Source organism: Stegodyphus dumicola, chromosome 8 (assembly GCF_044657685.1).
Source record: "Stegodyphus dumicola isolate Sdum_Otavi_A_Nest chromosome 8, ASM4465768v1".
Lineage (NCBI taxonomy): Eukaryota > Metazoa > Arthropoda > Arachnida > Araneae > Eresidae > Stegodyphus > Stegodyphus dumicola.
In genome coordinates, this window is record NC_140775.1 from 144,006,411 (window position 1) to 144,028,644 (window position 22,234).

Consider the following 22,234-nt stretch of genomic DNA (forward strand, 5'->3'; position numbering starts at 1 on the left):
TTTTTTCCTTTCCCAGAAAAGTTACATTTTATGTTATTTGAAAAAGGTTTTAAAAATTTTTTATTTATAAAACAGAAATCCTTCATGATGTAAATACTAAAATTGTTGCATAGCTTTTTAAAGCATATATCCAAAAGTTGATGAAATTTGTTATTTCATTAAATTTTTTTGCAGAAAGTTTTCTTTAAAATCATATTGATATTTTTATCATTTAAAGAGAATCAGCAAACCTCAGAGTAAACATATTATTTATCCTGCTTTTAATGAATGCATGATGTTTTTATCTCATTTTAGATTCCAGACGGCTGAAAGGCATAGTTTGCAAACTTCTTCGAATTCAAGTGTCAATGCTATGGTTAAAGTTGATACTTTAAAGGATGAATTAGAAGATGCTTCACAAAAAGTTGATCAGTGCAGGGTATGAATGAATTGCAAAACTTCCTCAAGTTCCTTTAAATAAAAATTATCGCATGCATTTATATTTTTTTTTTTTTTATATTCGTAGTTTTTTTGGAGGGGGGAAGGTAATTAAAAGCAATTTTGTGCAATTTTTGATAGCTATTTTTTGATTCCCTGAATCAACATTGATTTGGATCATTATATTAGCTTCTGCAGTATCTGAGTTAACCCTTTCCGGCATGCTACTCTTTAAAGTTGGAATTTTACCAAGAAAAAAAGAAAAAAAAAAAAAATGTAGGCAGTCTATTTAGGCCTAGGAGAGTATGCAGGTATAATTTAACAAAGATTGCACAAACTGTTTCCATTTTGTGGGTGTGTCCGAAGCGAACAAACTCAGCCGCACGAGCTATGATAGGTGAGCATTGCTGTGAAGCATGTATTACAGTAAAATACTTTGTCTATGATTTAAAAACAGTAGAATCTGATCTCTGTACCAGATTTAGCATAACCCAGTGTGCACCACGGGGAGGCCTGCTACTCTACACCCTACCCCAAAAAAGGAAACTCTCATTGCTGAGGCCTCTCCGAGCCATTTACACAATTTTAAAATTTATAAGAAAAATCATTAAAATACTATAATTACGATTAATTATTTCTAGAAAAAAATCATTATTAAATATATATACAAATAAAAATCTACAGAAATCAAAACTAAGCAAACTACGCACAATGAAAGCAAGAGAAAAAAAGCGTCTGCTCTCGCTGAAAATCAAATAGCTAAGTGAAAACAAAGCACCGGGGTCTTCAAAACCAAAAACAGAAAAGAATAAAAACAAATATAAATAAATATGCGCTCTCAGCCGTACCTGTATTTGAAGCATGAGACCAGATTCTGTGACTCACTGCCACGTGACAGGCGCTACCAGTACAGTGTGTTCAGTCCGAACACACCATACACTGAAGGCTTCACTATATGCAATATTTCCAAGATAAAAATTAAAAGTAAAAGTAATCTCAACATTAATGATTTGCTTGTGTGGTGCTGCCATCTATTATTCATAAAAGAGATTAAAAGTAACCATTAGTGTATTTTTCCTGATTTTTATCGATTATTTTCAATGTCTAAAGAGGGAACATTTTGGGTGTGTTCACACCGAACACACTGTCCCGGAAATGGTTAAGGAGTAAGAGTTACTGATATTAAGAAGTCTTATTGTTGTTTTCAGGTATTAACCTGTAACTGGGGAGGTGGGGTCTGGGAGACCGCTACAAATGTTGTTCCTATCACCCCTATTCTATATTTAGTCTGATTGAGTGGATTATCCTGCTAGCTTCTCCTTTTGTGACCTTGATAATTCTCACATATTGAAAATTTTTTGCGCCTTCTTCATTGTGAAATTCTGTTCCATTGTCTGAGAGCAGTATGTCAGACCGCACCTCCCTCTCAGTGTTACAATTTCTTTCCCAGGTGGAACATGGCTCTGAGACTCGGTCTGAGAAATATCATATATCCTTCTAATTCGCGTTATGCAGAAGTGCTGTAAAGAATTCTTAATGAAGTGAAAAGTTAATTTAGCGATGAAGATGAATGAATGCCAAGAAGATTTTACAAATGAAAGTTCGCATTTCACGACATTAGAATTTTCTGAATCTGACAATGAATGCACTGAACCAGAGACTGAAGCCATTTCATCTATAAAATATTATTATGGGAGGAACCGCTTCAAGTGGTCATCTATTGAATCTCAACAAAATGTGAGAACTCCTGCGCATAATATAGTTCATCATCCAGGATTAAGAGCATGTGGAAAATTGGGTGAAAGTATGCATCCTAAAAGTGTTTGGGAAGTCATTTTCACAAACGAAATATTAGAGAAAAAAAAGAACTGAAAACTTCATATTTAATGCGTAAGTTGTAAAACGCCAGTTTGTTATGTACGTACACAAGAATATGCTGAGTAAGTTGATATTTTTTGCAAGAACACAATGGTATTACTGATAGTTAAGGTACTGTTATTTTTTTTATGTTTCATACAATATTTGTATTTTTCATCTGAATGTAGCTATCACATGTTAAATTAATGGAAAATAATAATTATTCATAAAAAATAATAGTTATCCTGCTTTGTTTTGCATAATTTATATTTGCAAGTGGTTTTTCATAAAAAAGTTCATGTTGCAGAAAAGATGTTCCTAGTGTTGATTGATTTCTTTGTAAAATATATATATATATATTTTTTTTTTTTTTTTTTTTTCTGTTCGAAGATAAGTGTTTATAGAATGTATGGGTAAAATAAAATTTTAATATTTTGATTAGAACATTTTATTTAAACCATAACGAGACACTGTCTTTCTGACCGCACGTTCCCAGTTATGTAACAATATTTGACCTTCCCTGTTACGGGTTAAGTTAGTCTTATTTTTTTTTCTTTACAATGAACAATTATTAAAATATTAAATTTTGCATAAAAAAATTAAAATTTTTTGTAATACTTGGGAAGAAGAAATTAAAAATATTTATGTGTATTGAGAGGCAAATTTATCATATTTATGGGAATGTTTTCTATCCTTTTTTTTTTTTTTTTTTTTTTTTTTTTTTTTTTTTTATTCTGTGTGTTTTGAAACATTATAACTTTATGAAATTAAAATACTAAGATTTACAGGATTCTAAAATACCCTTTTAATTTAGTAAATATAAAGGTATGACTTACAAATTATATGAGAAAATCTTGGAATGACCTGGCTGCATAAATAGTTTGTGTTTCCCTCCACGTATGAAATAAACTACCCATCTCCATCTCCAGTTTCTTTTAGCTGTTGACTTCTGTGCAACAATTATTTAAACTAACTTAACTGTAAAAAATGGTCTATACTTCAAAAGAATAGATTTTTTAGTTCTCTTTTTCCTATACCTACAATATTAATTTTAACATAATTTGCACTGGCATCAAAATTTTAGAGACTAGTATGATAATACTTTTAGCTATGAAAATATAAAATTTAATATTTGTTTCAGTTTCCGATGTATAATGAATGTAATTATGTCTGAACTTGGTTTATGAATGGTCATAAACCAAATTCTATAACATAACAAGAATTATGTTAAAGAATTTTCTTTTGTTTTATATATATATTTATTGTAGGATGCATTAGCCACCGAAATGTTTTCATTAATCAGCAAAGAACCTCAGTTAGCCCATCTGTTTGTTCATTTTCATCAGCTGCAAGCAAATTATCATAGAAATGCATTAGCTGTATTAGAAGCTTCTCTTCCTCAACTGGAAAATCATATATGTAAGTATGTTTATTTTATTATATGATAAAAAGGCCTAGAATGTGTATTTTCATAAATAACTAAAACTGAAAACTTAATTCAGAAGTCAAACAACAAAAAACAGCGTTATATTTCCAAATTTTTACAGGACTAATTTCAATGGTTTAACTGAACCATCCAAAATGCAAATGAACGAGATAAGGTATAATGATTAGATAAGGTAAGAAAGCCTGGACAGGATAGAAGCCACTGGCGCCATCTGTTGATGAAACCAGAACTAAAACATAATTTCTTAAAGGCTGAAGGCAAAGATGAATTGGAATTAGGGTCATTTACTAGAACAGAAAGTTTTTTTGAATGTGAAATGCCTCTAGAAAATCCAGTTCACCAATGAAAGATGTTTTTTGAATAATTTTGGCAGCAGAAAAATTGAAAGTGTGATTTTCAGACCAACAGTGTTGGGCAACAGAAGACTTTTGTGTTCCTTTTTTCTAACATATGCCTCATGTTCCTTAACACGAAATTTTAAGGCATGAAAAGTTACATGAGAGGGGGGAAACTTTTGCTTTGGTAATTTAATATACTTTATAATTATTTTCATACTTTTGCAGGATTTTATGTAAAAACTTGGTTTAATTGAAAGTTGAAGTAGATAAGAATATTTCAAAATCCCGAGTTTAAAAAAGCCTTAACATTTGATATATTATCTAAATAAAATTTTCCATTTTTCTTGAATTTAAAGTTTAAATCACCTAATCAGAATGTATTTAATTAATATAATTAATTAAACAGATTTTCAGTACTTAAAAGATAGGGAAATTTTACTTATTTATTCTTAATTTTAATGTGGACATGTTTCTAAGTAATATAAACAGTTGTGTTTTAGTTATTTTCTAAGCTTTAAAGACCTTGTTTTTTTTCCTCTTGGGGAAGGGATGAAACTTTGATCATTTTTCTTATGGGTAAGTTTATGTAAGGAAACTGATTAATTTATTATTTTAATTTTTTTTTCATCAATTTTAATAAAGATAAAATCTCTGAAATAAATGTGAATGCTTAAGAACTGAACAGGAACCTGTCTTCCCTTTTCATTTCAAGAGGAATGTTAGTTTTCCTGTAATGGTTTGTGCAAGCTGGGAATAAAAATTGTGTAAGTTGTTTCCAGCCACCAAAGAATAAAGATAGTCCGTTTTTCTTTATTTTATCAATTCAATATTGCTTTTGAATCAATTTGTTAGTTGTAACACTTGTTTTTATTTTTATTGACTAATGAAATATTTTCCATTTCAGCTGATTTTTCTCAGAAACCTGTTTATGGGTGTTCCTTAGAAGAGCATTTAAGAGTTACAAATAGAGAAATTGCTCAGGTTATAGAAACATGTGTCTTATTTCTTCTTGAGTATGGTGTTTTGGAAGAAGTTAGTATTAGCTATAGCCTTTACAATAAATGTATTGTCTTTTGTGCTTGCAAAATTCTGTGTAATTGAAGTTTACTGAAATGAAATTTATTTGTGCATTGTAATTTTATAGCTTTCTATACATATATTATTTTTATTTTTAGGGATTATTTCGTATAGCAGGAAGTGCATCTAAACTTAAAAAATTAAAGGTAAAATTTTATGTATGTGTATATATAAAAATTCGGTGTTGATCTCTTCAAATTTTGGACTTTTTTCATTCGGGGATTAATTAAAAGATGTTTTATTTTATATGTTGATGTAATTATTTTGTACATTACACGGCTTTTAGCTGTCCTTTTATGTTTTTAGAGTGCCTTTGATGCTGGAGTGGAAATTGATATGACTGAGTTCCTTAGAGATCCTCATGCTGTTTCAGGTTAGTATTTTTCAGATGAAAATTTTAGTTTTTGATAGAAAATAACAGTGTCATGCTATAAACACAGAGTATTTAAATTCATTGTTTTACAATATTGAGTGTTGTATTTTAAAATGAATAAACTGTTGTTTATTTAAACTCCCCAAAACAAATGATTTACAATTTTACTGGTAAAAAACTTGTAAAAAGAAATTGTATATGAAAAACCAGTACATAAAATGTGTTTTTATTTGAATAATGCTTTTTTATCTCAATAATTTAAAATTAAGGTAACTTGAATTTTAAATAAGTTGGTTAATTGATTAATGATAAAACATGCAAGGAATTTCTGTCAAAGAAAAGTATTTTCTGGGAACACTAGTTTGTATTTATGTGATGAATACCTACAAATGATGCATAGCTACAAATTGGGAGATTCTTGTGCAAAAATTGGGTTTCACAAAGGATTTCTTGCTGTGGGACAGGGCCATATCAAAAGAACAAGCTGACTTAAATTTATTTTACGATGCATGATTTAGGTTATTGAACTATTTATAATATGATAACATTCTGATGTAAGATATATCGATATTTAATTAGATATTCTAAATTTTATGTGTTTTGGCTAATTTCATTTTGTAACTTTTTTAGAATTTAATCTGAAAAAATCCTGAATAGGGAGTTTATGCTTTGATTTATCAAATAACTTTTAAACATGATGAAAATAAAATAAATGTATACACTGTTGTGTGAATAATGCTACATATATTGATGCGAAGCAAATTGACAGCTATGAGAATGGATTAAAATCCTATAAAATGTTGCTAGTCATCCAGTCACCAGGATTAGACCCTGGAAGAAACTATTTGTGTTTCACAGCTGCAGCCAGTTAGCTCAACTGAAACCTCAGGCAGCAATCCCATTCAGTTCTCAAGAATAGAACTTGGATAAATAAGTGTTTTGTGGCTTTTAGTCATTCGGATATGTTCATGGAAATGGTGTGTATTAGTAATTTGGTGTTAAAGTGGCGAATATTAAAATGGTGAATGGAACATTGTTCAAAGCTGTTTGGCTGAATTGTGAAACCTCATACTGCCAACACATTCACTTATCTGGAGTACAGTTTCAGCTGCAGCAAATAGCTTTAGCCATTTGGATATTTGTAGGCCTTATTAAATTCAATATAATGGGATCTTTTAATAAAATTGATGTCAAGTAGATGACAGTGACTTTTGTTATCAGTAGCATGGATAATCATTTTTAATTTTTGTGGCTTTGTAGTTAATTTAAAAATTTAATACTGTACAAAGTCCGAATTCCAGGCATCCAATATCTGGAATAATCTGATAGCGAGACCTCCGGACATCAGCAATTTTTTTGCCAAAAAAATTTAGGAATGGAAAATATAATACTTCAGAAAAAAGCAGGTATGTCATAAAAGTTATTTTTTCTTCTGTCTAAAAGTCTTAGAGATCGCCTTCAGGCACTTGCTGGCTAAAGAATTACTATGGCTGCGACCACGCTTTCGGCCCTTGAGCAGTTGCAGAGGGGGTTAATATTTTTCTGTCTTGATTTCAATAAGTGCAGCCCCAAGACATATTTGTTTGAAGTGGGCTGTTAATACTGGTTTCCTTTTGTTAGCATAGCAGAAGGAACAGAAAAAGAATTAGACTTGAAGAGAATTAAGTTTTGTTAAATAGCAAATTGCTCTTTTCATTAATTAATTTGATCCAGCTTATTATTTTTTTCAAGATATTATTACTACTATCTTATCAAACTTAAAGTTAATTTTTGATTAGATCAAAAAGACTTTTTAACACTTGATTGACCGCTAGCGGTTCAACAGTATACGCACGTCCGAACGGCCGCTCAGCTGCAGATTCTCCCTATTCTGAATAACTGTCAGGACAATCTGATAAATTGTCTAAATAAAACTCTCCAGTACCATTTTTTTTCGCTCATCGTGAACAATAAATTTTTTAAAAACAATGTGAAAATGGGGGAGTTTATGAAGCAACGCACTTAATGCAATTGAGCAATGTACCTCAATACTAATAATAAAATGCAGATGATATAGCAAATGGCAATTGTCTAAAGCCATTGCTATCGTTTGGTAGGCATTGGCTAAAAAAAAGCTGGTTAATAGCCTATTGGCTGGTAGGCATTGGCGAAACAACGCCGATTAATAGGTTATTGGTCGGTAGGCATTGGCGGAAAAAAGGCGATTTATACGCGATCGGCCGGTAGGCGTTGGTGATTAAAAGCCGATTAATAGGCTATCAGTCGGTAAGCATTGGCGATAAAAAGCCGATTAATAGACGATCGCTCGTTAAAGTATTAATGCTGAAGCAGTAGCAGAATCTACAAAGCTAATGCATATTTGGTACTTACCTTCTATAGTGGCCTTAGCATGAGAAAATGGAATTGGGACAATTCAGGCTTAGAAAATAAAATTTGAAAATTAGGCAAAAGAGCAACATTACTTTGGAATGCTACAGAAAGTGAAATTTTCCAGGTAGGAAACTTAGGAAGAAATGTAGATGAAGATGATATAACGAAGTTTTTCATTGCAATGCTCCAATTAGCTAGTGGACAGCCAAATCTAGAGTATGGTTTTAAATACAAAAAATATTCTACCAATAGGGATTAAAGTAATAAAGAAATTTTTGAAATTAAAAAGATTTCAGTTAACAGTTCAGTGGAAATTTTTGACACAACAGCTACAGGACATGAACTGGACAACTTTCTAATTGAACAAGAGATTTTGTCTGTCTATAAAATTAAAGAAAACATTGTAAAATTAAAAAGTTTAATAACATAAACAAATAAATGCTGAGCTGCTTGCTTGCTTTTTTTGGGGGGGTGTAAATTTTTTCCGCATAATGTCACAAGTGCTTTGCTATTCCAAATTTTTAATTTCATGTTATCTGTATGCCATATCACTAGATTTAAAGTGCTGATCTAAAATTTGAAATCACCGAAGTCCTGACAGTTCCAGATCTCGGGCTTGGTAGTGTATATTTTATTTTTAGATGGATTAATTTTGCTTTAACAAAATAATATTGATCTCATAATGGCTATCGCAGTAATTAAAAAAATGCTAGATTTCAGGAAAATGTTACTTCTTTCACAGGAGGAGTAAATACTTAGTAATGTATGTTAACTATTTTTAATACTCATTTTTTTCACTCATTAAAATATGTATACAGTACAAATTCTTTAATCCAGACTCGTCGGGACTTCGGCGATTCCGGATTTGGGGTTTTTCTGGATTATAGATCATCAATTTAAATCTGGTAAGATGGCATGCAGAAATTATAAAATTAAAAATATGAAACCATAATTTATGAAATAAAGAGCAATTATGATGTAAAGGGTATCAAAATTTACAAAAAAAAGGGTTAATATTTATTTGTTTACTTTATTAAACATTTCTTTCAAAGTAAGTTGTTTAAGTTGCTTCATTTCATGTGCTAATACTTTCTCTTTAATTCTATAAACAGACATAGTTTCTTGTTCAGTTACAAAGTTCCACTGTTCAAGTCCTGTAATTGCTGTGCCGAGAATACCGACTAACTTGTTAATCGAAATTTTTTCGTTTTCTCTAACCTCTCTGTCACTTTCTTCATGCCTTTATCCATTTTTTGCAGCAATTCCACTTTTTATTTGATGGAAATCAAAACATGCTTTCGCTTTGTAGATCCTTTGGCAGCTCCAGAATCAGAAACTTTTTATGACATAATCGAAAGTTCAAGCTTACTTTTTATACAATTGCTCTAACAGTCTGCAAAAAATAATAAGCCGGATCCGAAGATTAAGGAACAACACAATCTACAACACTAACTGAAATAGATAATTAGATAATTTTAGCCTAGCTTATACCGTCCGTTGTACATTAAACGCGCATGCATAAACGTATTATGACGTAATTCTAACGTAAACGCTACACATGCGCAGAAAGTTTGTAGCTTTGAGGTCCGGATTATGGATGTCCAGATTAAAGACTTTGTACTGTACATTGTAAATAAGTTGATGAGCTCTAGAGAAATAGTGTAATTATCATGCTTATTTTGTATACATATTTAAATAAATTTAATATACAGTAATACCTGAAGGTTAATGAATTATATACTTGTGTATAAAAGTAATTATATTTCTAAATATTGAATAAGTATTCATCTCGGTTAGATTTCTTTTTACATTTTTTATAGGTGCTTTAAAATCATATTTAAGAGAACTTCCTGAACCTCTCATGACATTTTCCTTGTATGATGAATGGATTAATGCTGCAAAGTAAGGAATTTTTATAATGAAAAGTAAAGATCATACTGCACAAATTTCCTATTGTGCAGTTTTTTATTTGTTCAAAAGTAGAAGCTTATTCTGAAAAAAAAAAAATTTTTTTTAAATTGCTTTGATAAGTTGCTGAAGCTTATTTGTATAAATTTTCTGCATGATTTTTTTTAACTTAATATATATTAAACAATTTTAGGCACTTATGGCATGTCTAGAAATAGGGAGTTTCAGTAAGCACTGAAAACAGGGATAAATTTCTGATATATGTCTGCCATTCTGCTGCAATTATGTACGTGTCTGCTTAACTTGTGTCATGTTCTTAAGCATGTGATGATATATTCAAGCCTTTCACATGCTTGCAATCTATTATTTTCATCATAAGTCTGTTGAATTTATCAGATAGTGATACAGAAGCTAAGCTACATTATATATTTACTGTTATTATTCTAGAGACAGCTTTAAGTCTATATTGCAAGCAATAATTTGACAGTATCACCAGAAATTTAAATATATATATATATATACATTGTCAATATCTTTGCATTGGTACATGTGCAGCAACTGAAATAGCCAATGCTCAAATTATCTTGGCACTTACTAAAACTTATGGTTTGGAACAAAACACAAATACCACTTTTTTATAATTTAAAAGTATAAGTAAATGGAATTTTCAGAAAATCAAGAAAAAAGTGAAAGTATTTTTAATTTATTAATTAATCAAAAACAAAAATTAATAATTTAGTAAAAGTAGAATAAACCATCCTAGGAAAATTCTAAAATTCTATTGAAATAAACCTGTTAAATTTTAAAAACATAAAGGAAAAGGTAAGATGACCCCATACTAGTTTGAAAAGAAAATTTTAATTTATTTTAAAGTGAAGTTCTAAATCGTACTAAAATTGTAAGGTATCTTTTAGATTATTCATATTTTCATGCTCCAGACTGTCTTCTCAAGGGGTAAATAATCTGAAGAAATTATATGCAATTATAGAAATTCAAAAATTATATACAGTATTTACACCTCATGCTCAAAAAGTTTCTAGTTACCCCAGTGTGAATCAGTCTCTCAAATTTTTCAATTTTCCGTTTTAATTTTCTTTTTAGTGTTTATTTTATTTTTATCTTTAATTACTCAAAAGATCCTGCAAACCAAAACATGATTCAGTTCTCAAAGATTATTCAGATTGTAATGTTTCATATTATTACTCCTTGGAAGTGAAAATATGAATAATGTAAAATGTATTTCAGAATTGTAATATGATTTATAAGTTCATTTTAATCGCTTAGTGGCCAAATTTATATTAAAAATTATGTCAAAAATTTCTGAATTTTTTATAACATTTTTATTATCTACAGATATAGCTCACTAAATGTAGCTTTGTAAATCTCAAAAAAAAAAAAAAAAAAAAAAATTTCTTTTTCGAGGCAAAGAAACAATATTTATTATGGTTTATGACATTACCCCAAGTTAACTAAGGCTTCAATGAAGCAGCAAAAAAAAAAAAAAAAATCTACCCAAAAGTAATATAAAACTGTAGTATAGGTAATAAGAGCTAAAGTAAAAATCAAATAAATACGTTTTATGATCTGTAGATGTCACTGACAGTATGGTACAGTCTGAAACAGGGTGTACCACATAATAAATAGCACATCACAGGCTGCAACAGCATGATAATTTGTTAATCTGCATCAACTAACAAAAGAAGCTGAATTTACTGTTTATTTATAATGCGGCCACGTTGCTGACTGCAGCTCAGGGTCATGGAGGAACCAATTACAAAAGCCACTTGGACCCCTCCCACAGCTAAGAAAACGTGCATGGCAGAGGGTCGCTGAACCAATCACAAAAGCCGCTTGGACCCCTCTCACAGCTAAGAAAACGTGCATGGCAGAGTGTCAGTTGCCACGTGATATTACTGGTGATGGCATTAAATATCAGTAACATTTTCAGCACTTAACTCGCTCATAGGAAAATCGAAACGGCATCTATTTCCGAGATACCTCCGCCACAGTCATTAAGCGGTTAAATAAATTTAAAAAAATTCCAAAATAATATGGTATCCTCATATTTTTTTCTTTGTTTTTTAAATTTAATATTTTATTGCAATTTTAGGAGATTTCTAAGATAGTTTAATCTGGTTCTACTAAATTATTGATTTAAGTTTTTGATTAATTAAATCTTAAGCAGCTTTAGCACTAGATTTTAAAGGTTTTCTGTCACTTTTAGAGCTGCATTATTTTATTTTAATTGTCTTTAATTTACCTTTTATTTTGAGTTTCTGAAATATCTGAAATGCATTGAATTCATTTATCTACAGTTGTTTCTTGTCCCCCCCCCCATTGCATAGTTTGGTATTCTTGACTAATATTTTGCATTCATATGTCTAAGAATGTACTGTCACACATTACAGATCAAATTCTGTTGCTGTGCTAACTGCGCCATTAAGAATTTTTTACCTCTAGTTCTAAAATTTTATTGTTAACTTCTATGTCAATATTTCACATAGCAAGATAGATCATTATCACTTTTTTAAAAGCATTTTCTAGTTTATAGTAATTTGGTAATCTGAATTTAAAACTAAAGATTTTGTCTGTAATGTGTAATTTTTTCATAATTTGCTTACATTTCTGACTTATTAGTATGATATGTATTTGGTGAGCTTTTAATTTTTAAATGTGTGTTTAAAATAATTGATCATAAAAAACTGCCATAATGAAACATGCTTTTAGACCAGTTTAAAATATATGTATTTGTAAAATTTAATCAAATTTGGTTATTTACATCTTAATCATAGCCAGAAATTTATGCTGTCATTTTGGTAGCGAAGCTGCTTCTGTTGTTTTTCCTTTAGTTAATTGATTCTGTATTTTTGTATTGCTATAGCCAGTCCAGGTAATCCATTATTATAACAATATTTCATTGGCTTTAATATGTCTTTTTCTGTGTGCTCAATGCCTTTATCAAAGCAGTCATGTTTTACACTATCTTGTGCAGTATAATTTTCATTCAAAGAATAAATTTTAATGTTCTTAAAATGTCCTGAACCTTTGCATTTTTGTAGCATGTTTTCAACTATAAATGCATGTTCAGGGTATTTATTATACAAAGAACTTAATTATTGCATTTCTAAAGGAATTCCAAGCACATTTTAGTCACAGGGAAAATGTTATCATCTTACATTTATCTTCTAATGCTATAAAAGTTGCTTTAGGATAATGACCTCATCTTTGCCAATAAAATTATCCTTTGTATTTTTCTTGTAGGATAAGGAACTTATTGTAGAAGTACTTACAGCATTTGAGAAATTCTCTCTCACGCTCTCGTTTCTAAATTTTAAAGATATTTATGACCAAAATATATTGCTCATGTGTTAATAATTCTTTCTCTACTATTTCACTTATAACAGAAACATAAGAAAGTATTGTATCCTTCCATTGCCTTGGATATATGCATACTATAAGTCTTCTTCACTATTTACCTAATCATGATTGTTTATATTTTTGAAGATCAATTTAAAATTCTTATGATTTTAAAATATACGGTGAGACCAACTTATATCTTTGTTCGTATTATGAAAAAAAAAAAAAAAGAAAAGAACTTTTTGACATCATTTAAAAAAGTTTCTATTTTCTAGAAGGCTATTTAAATTTTTTATGTCCAGAGCTGAAGATTTGAGCATATTTTCTAAGGAGATCTTCTTTTGCAATGAGACAAACCGCTTTTAGTTAATTTTTTTTTTATTTTTATGATAAAATGACAGTTGAGGATATGATTATGTTTTAAGTTCATTGTCTAAAAATGTATCAAAAACATTGAACAAAAATCTTTTATTCTATACTTGTAGTATTGAAGAACCCAAATGCTTTGTTAAAATCCTAGATGCCTAAAACATAAAATTTGCAAAGCAGCAACTTTGCGTCTCATATAGATTTAGTCAAGATCTCAATTAATTTTGATGGCAAACAGTTACACTGCGCAAAAAAAGGGGGGGACAGTTCTATATCTCCCATTCTACTAGGCTGCTTGACGAAATTCTACATGCGTTTTTCATGTCTTGAAAGCGCAACTTTGGATATGTATTAGATTTACGTATAGCATTGTTCTAATATATTAGAAAGTAGTCTAAGTTCAGTTTATAAAAAGGACAAAAGTACTAACAAGTTCAAAATTAGCGATTAGTACTGCTTAATTTTTAAATGAATTTAAGAAGTCAAAATCAAAATCTAACGAAGCTGTAAGAATATTTGGACTCTACCTAATTCTGTTTCTGAAACACATGGCAAAAGAAAATTATTTAATCATAAACAAAAAGTGAACAATAAATTTAAGAACTGAAAATGCTAAACACAAACAATGGCATCCTAGGAGTATCAAAAAGATAGGTTAATCTCTTTTATTCAGAGCCCCAAACAGAACTTGTCAAGGGAAAAGTGCTTTGAAGCTTTAAACAAAATAGAGTAAGTAGACAGGCAAAAACAAGTTTCATTCCAACTAATTCACTGAGACTGAGAACACCAAAAACAAATTTAAATTCTTTAAGATAATGAGCCAAATATACTGTCTCATTGAATTTATCTCTTTTCCCAGCCTGTTTCAGCTGCCTATATACAAAAAAATTTGAGATAAGTAACTTAAACAATTTTTTTTAAAAAATTTAAAAAACGATACCAATCTAAGATTAGCATCATTAAAAGTAAAGATTGCAGGAAAAATCTAAAAATGAACATGCCTTTCTATAATAAAATAATTGCACATGAAAAATGTAGTATCTTTTTATTTTTACATATTTGGCATATTTGTTATAAGCGATAATAACATTGAATGTGGTTTATCAAAATTATTTGAAAGTATGAGTGATTACTTTTTTTCCACTCGTGTTCAATGAAAAACAGGAAAGGAAAATAGATTGCTATAAATTAAGAAGTTTGCCAAGTGAGGTATTCTTGGTACAAACTTAAAAAAAAAAAAAAAAAAAAAAAAAAAAATGTGCCAAGATAAATTTTTAAATTTCTTCATAAATTTCTCATGAAAAATTACAAAATTTAATATTTAGGAATAATTTGTGTCATAGAATCAAAAAGTATGCATGGAAAAAATGGCATTTCAGAAAAAGTCCGATTTTTGTGTCAAAATAGCTATATTAGAACAATGCTATGTATAAATGTAATATATATATATATATATATATATATATACTAAGTCGTGCTTTTGAGACATGAAAAATGCAATTTGAATTTTGTCAATAGGGCTAATATAACAGGAGATGTAGAACTCCCCTGCCCCTTTTTTTGGGGGGGAGCAGTGTACCTCTTCATCAGGAGCAAAGAAATCTGCAAGACTTCATGACTGCTAAATTAATGCTAGGTGCCTGATAACTTGATTTTTTTATTTAAATAAATAATATAATAATGTGTAATTTTTGTAATTAAAAAAATATCTGGAATTCATATATTTTCAATCATTTCCATCAAAAAATAATTATATTTTTGCCACTTATTGAATGGCAAAATGGGATGAATATATAATATAAAGATCTTAAAGATGGCAATTCTTTCTTTTTTTTTTTTTTTTTTTTTTTTTTGTGTGTGTGTGTGTGTGTGTGTTGTATAAATTCAGTTATTGATTTTGTTTTTATTCTTAAATTATATTCATCTTATAAATTCGTCAACTATATCTTTTCTAGAATACAAGAATTTGATTCAAGATTGCAAGCATTATGGCAAGTCCTACATAAACTACCAGATGCTAATTTTAAGAATTTACAGTAAGTTAACACGGATATATTTCTTAAATGTCTTGCATTTCTTAGAGATTATTTCAGCATATAATTTGCAAAATTGGGTGCTGTGTAAGCTTTGAATTTGGGTATTAGTTTAGATTTTGATTCCATAGGAAATCTGTACACAGTATGAGGTTTATTGTCTTTAAAGAAAAAAAAATAGTCTTTTTTTTTTCCAGAAATATGCCATTTTAAAAAAAATATGATAAAAAAAAAAAAAAGAAGTGACAATTGTATTATCATCTGATGAATAAATTAGAAAGGAAAGATAAAAAAAAAAAAAAAAAAAAAAGTGTGAAATATAGCTTTTACTGTCTGGGAAGAGCAGACTGCAAATAAAATAAAAAAAATTAATACATTTTGATAAATGGGAAGACTAAAATAAAATATATTGCCCTAAAAATGAGTGGGAAAACTGTCAATTATCTCTGAAGATAAATATTTTCTAGTTAACATTTGTTCATTTCTAAAGCTAATACCTGTCTTTTGCTTGTGAAAATTATTTAATTAAGAATATAATATTGAAAATGGATTCAGCTGCAAACATTTGTAGTTTAGTCAAGAGGTATTTAACACATGCAAGTGTGATATATATAATGTGAATTTGTGATATGTATCAGTTTTATTTTCACAAAATATGGTAGTTTGAAAAATTTATTTTTTAATATTATTTTAGATTTGTAATAAAAAGTCTTAAAACAAACCAGTATTGGAAACACTTTGCAAATATTTTATATTTTGAAAGTCATTACATGCTACTCCTAATCTTTTACCCAAAATATTTTGTTTTCATAGGTATCTTATAAAATTTTTATCCAAGCTGCATGAAAATGTAGATGTGAACAAAATGTCTTCACAGAATATTGCCATTGTTATTGCTCCAAATTTAATATGGCCACCTTCTGAAGAAACATCTGCTACTTTTGGGTATGTTATTTCTATAGATCAAATTCAAGAAATTCATATTTGATAGTTGGAAAGTGTTTTTAAATAGGCACAAAATTTATGACTTAAAATTCATTTCGTGTATACTAAGTTAACTTCTCATTGTTGGGCAAAGCCTGGATTGTGCTGCAAAATGAAACTATAAAGTAATTCATGTAGACTGCACAAAAAAAAGGGGGGGAAGTTTTATATCACCCTTTCTACTGGGCCGATTGATGAAATTCAAATTGTGTTCTTCTAGTCTGGAAAGCATGACTTAGGATATGTATTAGACTTATATATAAAGCGTAGTTCTAATATCAAAAGTGGAATTTTCCTGAAATGACATGCCAATATTTTTTCATATTTCGAGCCTGTGATTCAAATTCTGCCAAACTGCTAAGTTTTGTAAAAATCACACAAGTAGTTTTTAAAAATTTAGCTTTCAAATTTTAGCACCTCCATGTTAATTGAATTTGATATATATTTGTTAATATCCTTTCCCCCCCCCAATTAAACTTACTTGATTCCTTCTTCCAGATTTTGAAATTTAGACTTAATCCAAATATATTTCACACATGTTTTATTATTTATTTTAAATATCTATATTTTTAAATATTTTTTATAAATATTTTGAAAAAAGGTTTGTACAGTCAAAAGTCGTTAATCCGGACTCGTCGGGACTTCGGCAATTCTGGATTATCGATTTTTCCGGATTATAGATCATCAGTTTAAATCGCGTAAGATGACATGCAGAAATTCTAAAATTAAAAATACAAAACCGTAATTTAGGAAATAAGGAACAATTATGATGTAAAGGGTATCAAAATTTACAAAGAAAAAGCTTAATATTTATTTGTTTACTTTATTAAACATTTCTTTCAATGTAAGTTGTTTCGTTTTATGTGATAATACTTTCTTTTTAATTCTATAAACAGACATAATTTTTTGTTCACTTACAAAGTTCCGATGTTCAAGTCCCGTTAATTGCTGTGCCGAGAATACCGACTAACTTGTCAATCAAAATTTTTTCGTTTTCACTAACCTCTCTGTCACATTCTTCATGTCTTTATCCATTTTATGCAGCAATTCCACTTTTTGTTTGATGGACATCGAAACATACTTTCGTTTTGTACGATCCTTTGGGAGCTCCAGAATCAAAAATTCTATTTGACATAATCGAAAGTTCAAGTTTACTTTTTTAGTATTGCTCTTACAGTCTGCAAAAAATAATAAGCCGGATCCAATTCGAAAATTAAGGAACAACGCAATCATCAACATTAACTGAAATAGATAATTTTAGCTTACACCGTCCGTTATACATAAAACGCGCACGTGAAAACGTATTCTGTGCTTGCGCACACGCAAATGCACAGTTGTAAGAGGTCTTACACGCACGCGTAAACGTCTATGCGCATGTGTCAACGCGGAGCATGCGCAGAAAGTTTCTAGCTTTGAGGTCCGGATTATAGATCATTCCGAATTATGGGTGTCCGAATTAACGACTTTTGACTGTATCATAAACTATAAAATTTTTAACATCATCTTAAAGTAGATGTATTTCTAAGCATATCTGCAAAAAGTGAGAGTTTTTTTTAATTCAAAATTTCCTAAGATATACATTTGAATTTACATTTTGACGCGTTTTGAAATTTGGCATATTTAATATAAGCGATAATAATGAAAATGTGGTTTATGCACTTTGTTAAAACTATTTGAAAGAATGAACAATGGACCTTTTTTATTCTCCTGCATCAATGAAAAAAAAAAAGGGTAAGTAGATTACTAAAAATTAAGAATTCTGCAAAGTGAAAAAAAATACAGCTAGATAATTTTTTTAATTTCTCCATAAATTTTACACCAAAAATTGTAAAATTTAATATCTAGGCATAATTTGAGTCATAAAGTTGAAATATGGAAAAAAATTAATATGTTAGTTCAGAAAAAGGTCCGATTTTGTGTCAGAATACCTATGGTAGAATAGTGCTATTTATGAATCTAATACATATTCTAAGTCGTGCTTTTGAGACATGAAAAACGCAATTTGAATTTCATCAATCAGGTGAGTAGAAAGGGAGATACAGAACTCTCCCATTTTTTTCTGTTCATTGTACGTACAGACTACAGTATATTATGTATGTCATCATAGAAAATGCTACAATGTTACGTGATTTACTGTACTTTAACTTGAATAATATATTCACAGATCATTTTCTGATGAAAAATTCCTGTATATCGTGCTGTTGCTGATAGGAACAAAAATGCAAGTGTAAAAGTAGTGGTCAGTTTGGATTGTACAGCAATGTGTGTTGATATTGTTTTCCTCAGTTTTTTCCTAAGAACATTTCTTGCACTTCAAATACAACTACTTGTAGGGCAGATTTCACTTAGTACACATGGCCTCATTGTTATCTACACTAGCATACTCCTCAGAATTAACACCAGGGTTTGCAGTATCTTATATAGAATGTTCCATTTGTCAAGTAAAGTGGTTACATTGTTACCATCTAATTGATCAATGGGAGTAGCATCTTTGTCTCCAGGTTGTGCTAAAAAAGTTTTCCATGTGTTGTGAAACCATGGATTTCCAGAATGCAGTGATAGCTTTTATTTAAGAAGCATGCTTGAAGTTGATGTTTTCACCTACTTTACAGCAGTGCAAATTGTATCACCAGACATTTGTGGTAAAACCTCTTCATAGGAGCAATAATGGCCTGATCCAAAGGCTGAAAACGATTTGTTGCATATGGGGGGGGGGGAATGTGAACCTTTACATTTGTTAGGTTGAAATTTTTTTTTAATTTGTGTTAAATGAAAAAATCTAATGATGCAGTGAATTATTCTTAATTCATGCTAGCCAAAATTTGCATTAAATGATAAAACTTTCTATAAGATCAGGTACACAGCTGTCAGGACCGAAATTTTGCTCCTGATTTGTTGTTCACCTTACGTGAGTCTGTGTTAAATGGGGGGGAGTTACTATAGTTTGTAAATGAGTTCCAGGCAGCAGCAGTAGTCAAAAAAAGGTATTTAAATGTTTCAAAGTCTTAAGAATTCAAACTATTACTATATTTCAAAATCTGAGACTAGAGCATTAGCAGAAAAGAGATGTCACCAGCAGTAAAAGCAAGGAATCGTAGAATGACATAATAGATGAACAATACCACTTAATATCTGGTAATTCTACTATTCCATCTGGATTTTCCAGAAAACTATTGAACAGTATAGTATACTTCCATATAATATAAATTTTGTTTTAACACGTAAAACTTTGTTTCCACAAGTCACGTTAAAGTGTAGATAGATATAAACATTATCGTATCAGAACATGTAAATATCCTGCAAATATTGCACCAAATGTGATGTACAAAAAATAAATAAATATTGATAAATGAGATAATATATCATTTTTATTTTTAAATTAAGTCATTGCCTTGCACTTATGCTGGATTACTCTGGAAGAGATAGAGAGATGAGACAAAATAGATTTATAGATTATACTGTATATTGTTTTTAGTTTTGTTGTTCTGTTTATGGTTGTCTGTATAATCTGCCATTTGGAAAAAAAAAGTATTTTTAAATTTCAGAATGAATATGTCTGCTGCAAGTTTACATACAACTGTTGTTGATATGTTGATTTCATATGCTGATTGGTTTTTTCCAGGTGAGTTCTTTTCAAATAAAAATAATATCTTGTTGCAGAATATTTCTCAGCTAGCTATCAGATTTTACCTATTTAAATGTAAAAGATCAAAAGTACAGGTAGCCCTCCTACAACATAGTTTCGCTATAACACAATTCGTAAATTGAAAGAACCCTCCTACAGCCCAGTTTTCTTATAACAGGGTTTCTCTCTAACACGATAAGAAAATTGTCCAAGCAGTCTGAAGAAACTCTGCACAAAGATTTTCCATATTGAGCAAAGCACCCATATAGTATAAATAAGTAGTGCTGTTGCTGCAGGATCTTTGACCATCCACAAAACATGCAGTTCACCTCAGGCACCAATAATTGAGAAGATGGAAAAGACATTCAGCATTTGGATTGATGATAGCTGCCAAAAAAGAATTCCGTTGGGTGTTAATATCATTAAACAAAAAGCACTCAAATTTTTCAAGCACTTTAAAGAACACGGATAATTCTCTGTTAACCCAGATTTTGTGGCAAATAAAGGTTGGCTCGAAAATTTCAAAAATCTTCTTGCAATTTATAGCATGAGAATTCAAGAATCTGCATTGGCTGATTATGAAGCTGCTAGGACAATGATTATGAAGCTTAAGATTGGCTCTTAAATTGTTTTGTGTCAGACGCTTAACATTATTTAAGGCAGAAAAATTTGAGCTTCAAGGCGCTATTACTATTATATAATGCTCCATGTCACCCACAAGATTTGAATCATTCCAGCATAAAAATACTGTTCCAACCACCTAACACTACTTCGTTACTTCAACCATTGGATCAAGATATCATTTATACTTTTAAAACATATTACATAAGAAGAGCGTTACAGTGGATTTTAGACGTAACCGATTCAAAATTAATGTAATGGAAGCTTGGAAGACATACAGAACAGCACTGTATCGACATCGTACCTTTGTCTCTGAAAGAGCCAAAAGCATCAACATTAAATGCATGTTAGAAGAAGATATGGCCCTCTTCATTTGAAATAGAAAACGTGTGTTAATCATCAGAAAATGAAATTGGTGGCTTATTAGAACTTGCTAAATCAATCGGTGACAAAGGTTTGGTCAACATGGCTATTGAGGATATTCAAAATTTATTAGTGGAAGAAGAAATTGACAAAGCAGATTTGATGGAAATGGCATCCGAAGCTGTAAATCAAATCAATTCATAGGACTCCAGCACTAATGAAGATTGTGCATTTTATAATTTAACATTAAAAAAAAATTAAAAGGATGCCTAAGCTTAGTTGAAAATCTCAAATAATTTTTCTTGACTGCAGATCCTTTTGCTGAAATAAGCTGAAAATTCAAAAGAGAGTTGCAAAACTGTCTAGCTCCGTATCAAGAAATTTACATTGACCCGGTAAGAACTAGTAAGCAAAGTAAAATCACAGATTTTTTAGAAGGGAAGGAAATGCCAAAACTTTAAATGAAGGAAGAAATTCTGAAAGTGAAAGCGATCTCATTCTACCGAAAAAACGTTCTCATTTGATTATACTGAGCAGTAACAATGAAGAAATTTATTAATATCGTAAAGTTGCATTAAATTAAAATATAATATATAATATTAAAATATAATATGTAATATTTTTGTTTCGTTTTGTACATACATATATATGTTTAATAAAAATTAAGTTGTTTATGTAGAATTAAAAAAATATGTATGTTTTTGATAAGTTTTCGGAACATAACCACCCATTTTATACTGGCTCTGTGTCTCATAAAACACGGTTTCACACAACACGGTATTTTCTAGGAACCTATCTACCGTCTTATACGAGGGTTACTTGTAATTAATAATACCTGTATTTCATAGCATAATTTATTAAGCCATTACTTTTTTGTTGAATACTATTTAGTTTTGTTCTATGTTATTCATTTTAACCACTTGCGCTACGACTAAACTTCACGGTTGCGGTGCCGTGTGTTACAATATATCAAGCGTAACAAGTGCCTCATTTATGCTGCACCGCGTCTGCGAGTACAATCCAGAGCTGTAACTCGAGAAATAAACAATCTCGTTGTTAGGCGACGTGTGCACTACGTTATTTTCATTTTTTTGC

At 30.0% G+C, this 22,234-nt stretch overlaps 1 protein-coding gene across 1 annotated transcript in view; it reads left to right on the forward strand.

Moving 5' to 3' along the window:
* Positions 1 to 22,234, forward strand: part of LOC118193374 (rho GTPase-activating protein 44-like) — a 72,466-nt gene that overhangs the window by 31,130 nt on the left and 19,102 nt on the right. The window contains exons 6-14 of the mRNA XM_035364453.2: positions 295 to 418; positions 3,543 to 3,693; positions 4,964 to 5,091; positions 5,235 to 5,282; positions 5,443 to 5,509; positions 9,700 to 9,781; positions 15,469 to 15,549; positions 16,360 to 16,491; positions 20,076 to 20,152. Of these exons, the coding sequence (XP_035220344.1) occupies positions 295 to 418; positions 3,543 to 3,693; positions 4,964 to 5,091; positions 5,235 to 5,282; positions 5,443 to 5,509; positions 9,700 to 9,781; positions 15,469 to 15,549; positions 16,360 to 16,491; positions 20,076 to 20,152 (890 nt within the window). The remainder of the gene's footprint in view (positions 1 to 294; positions 419 to 3,542; positions 3,694 to 4,963; positions 5,092 to 5,234; positions 5,283 to 5,442; positions 5,510 to 9,699; positions 9,782 to 15,468; positions 15,550 to 16,359; positions 16,492 to 20,075; positions 20,153 to 22,234) is intronic.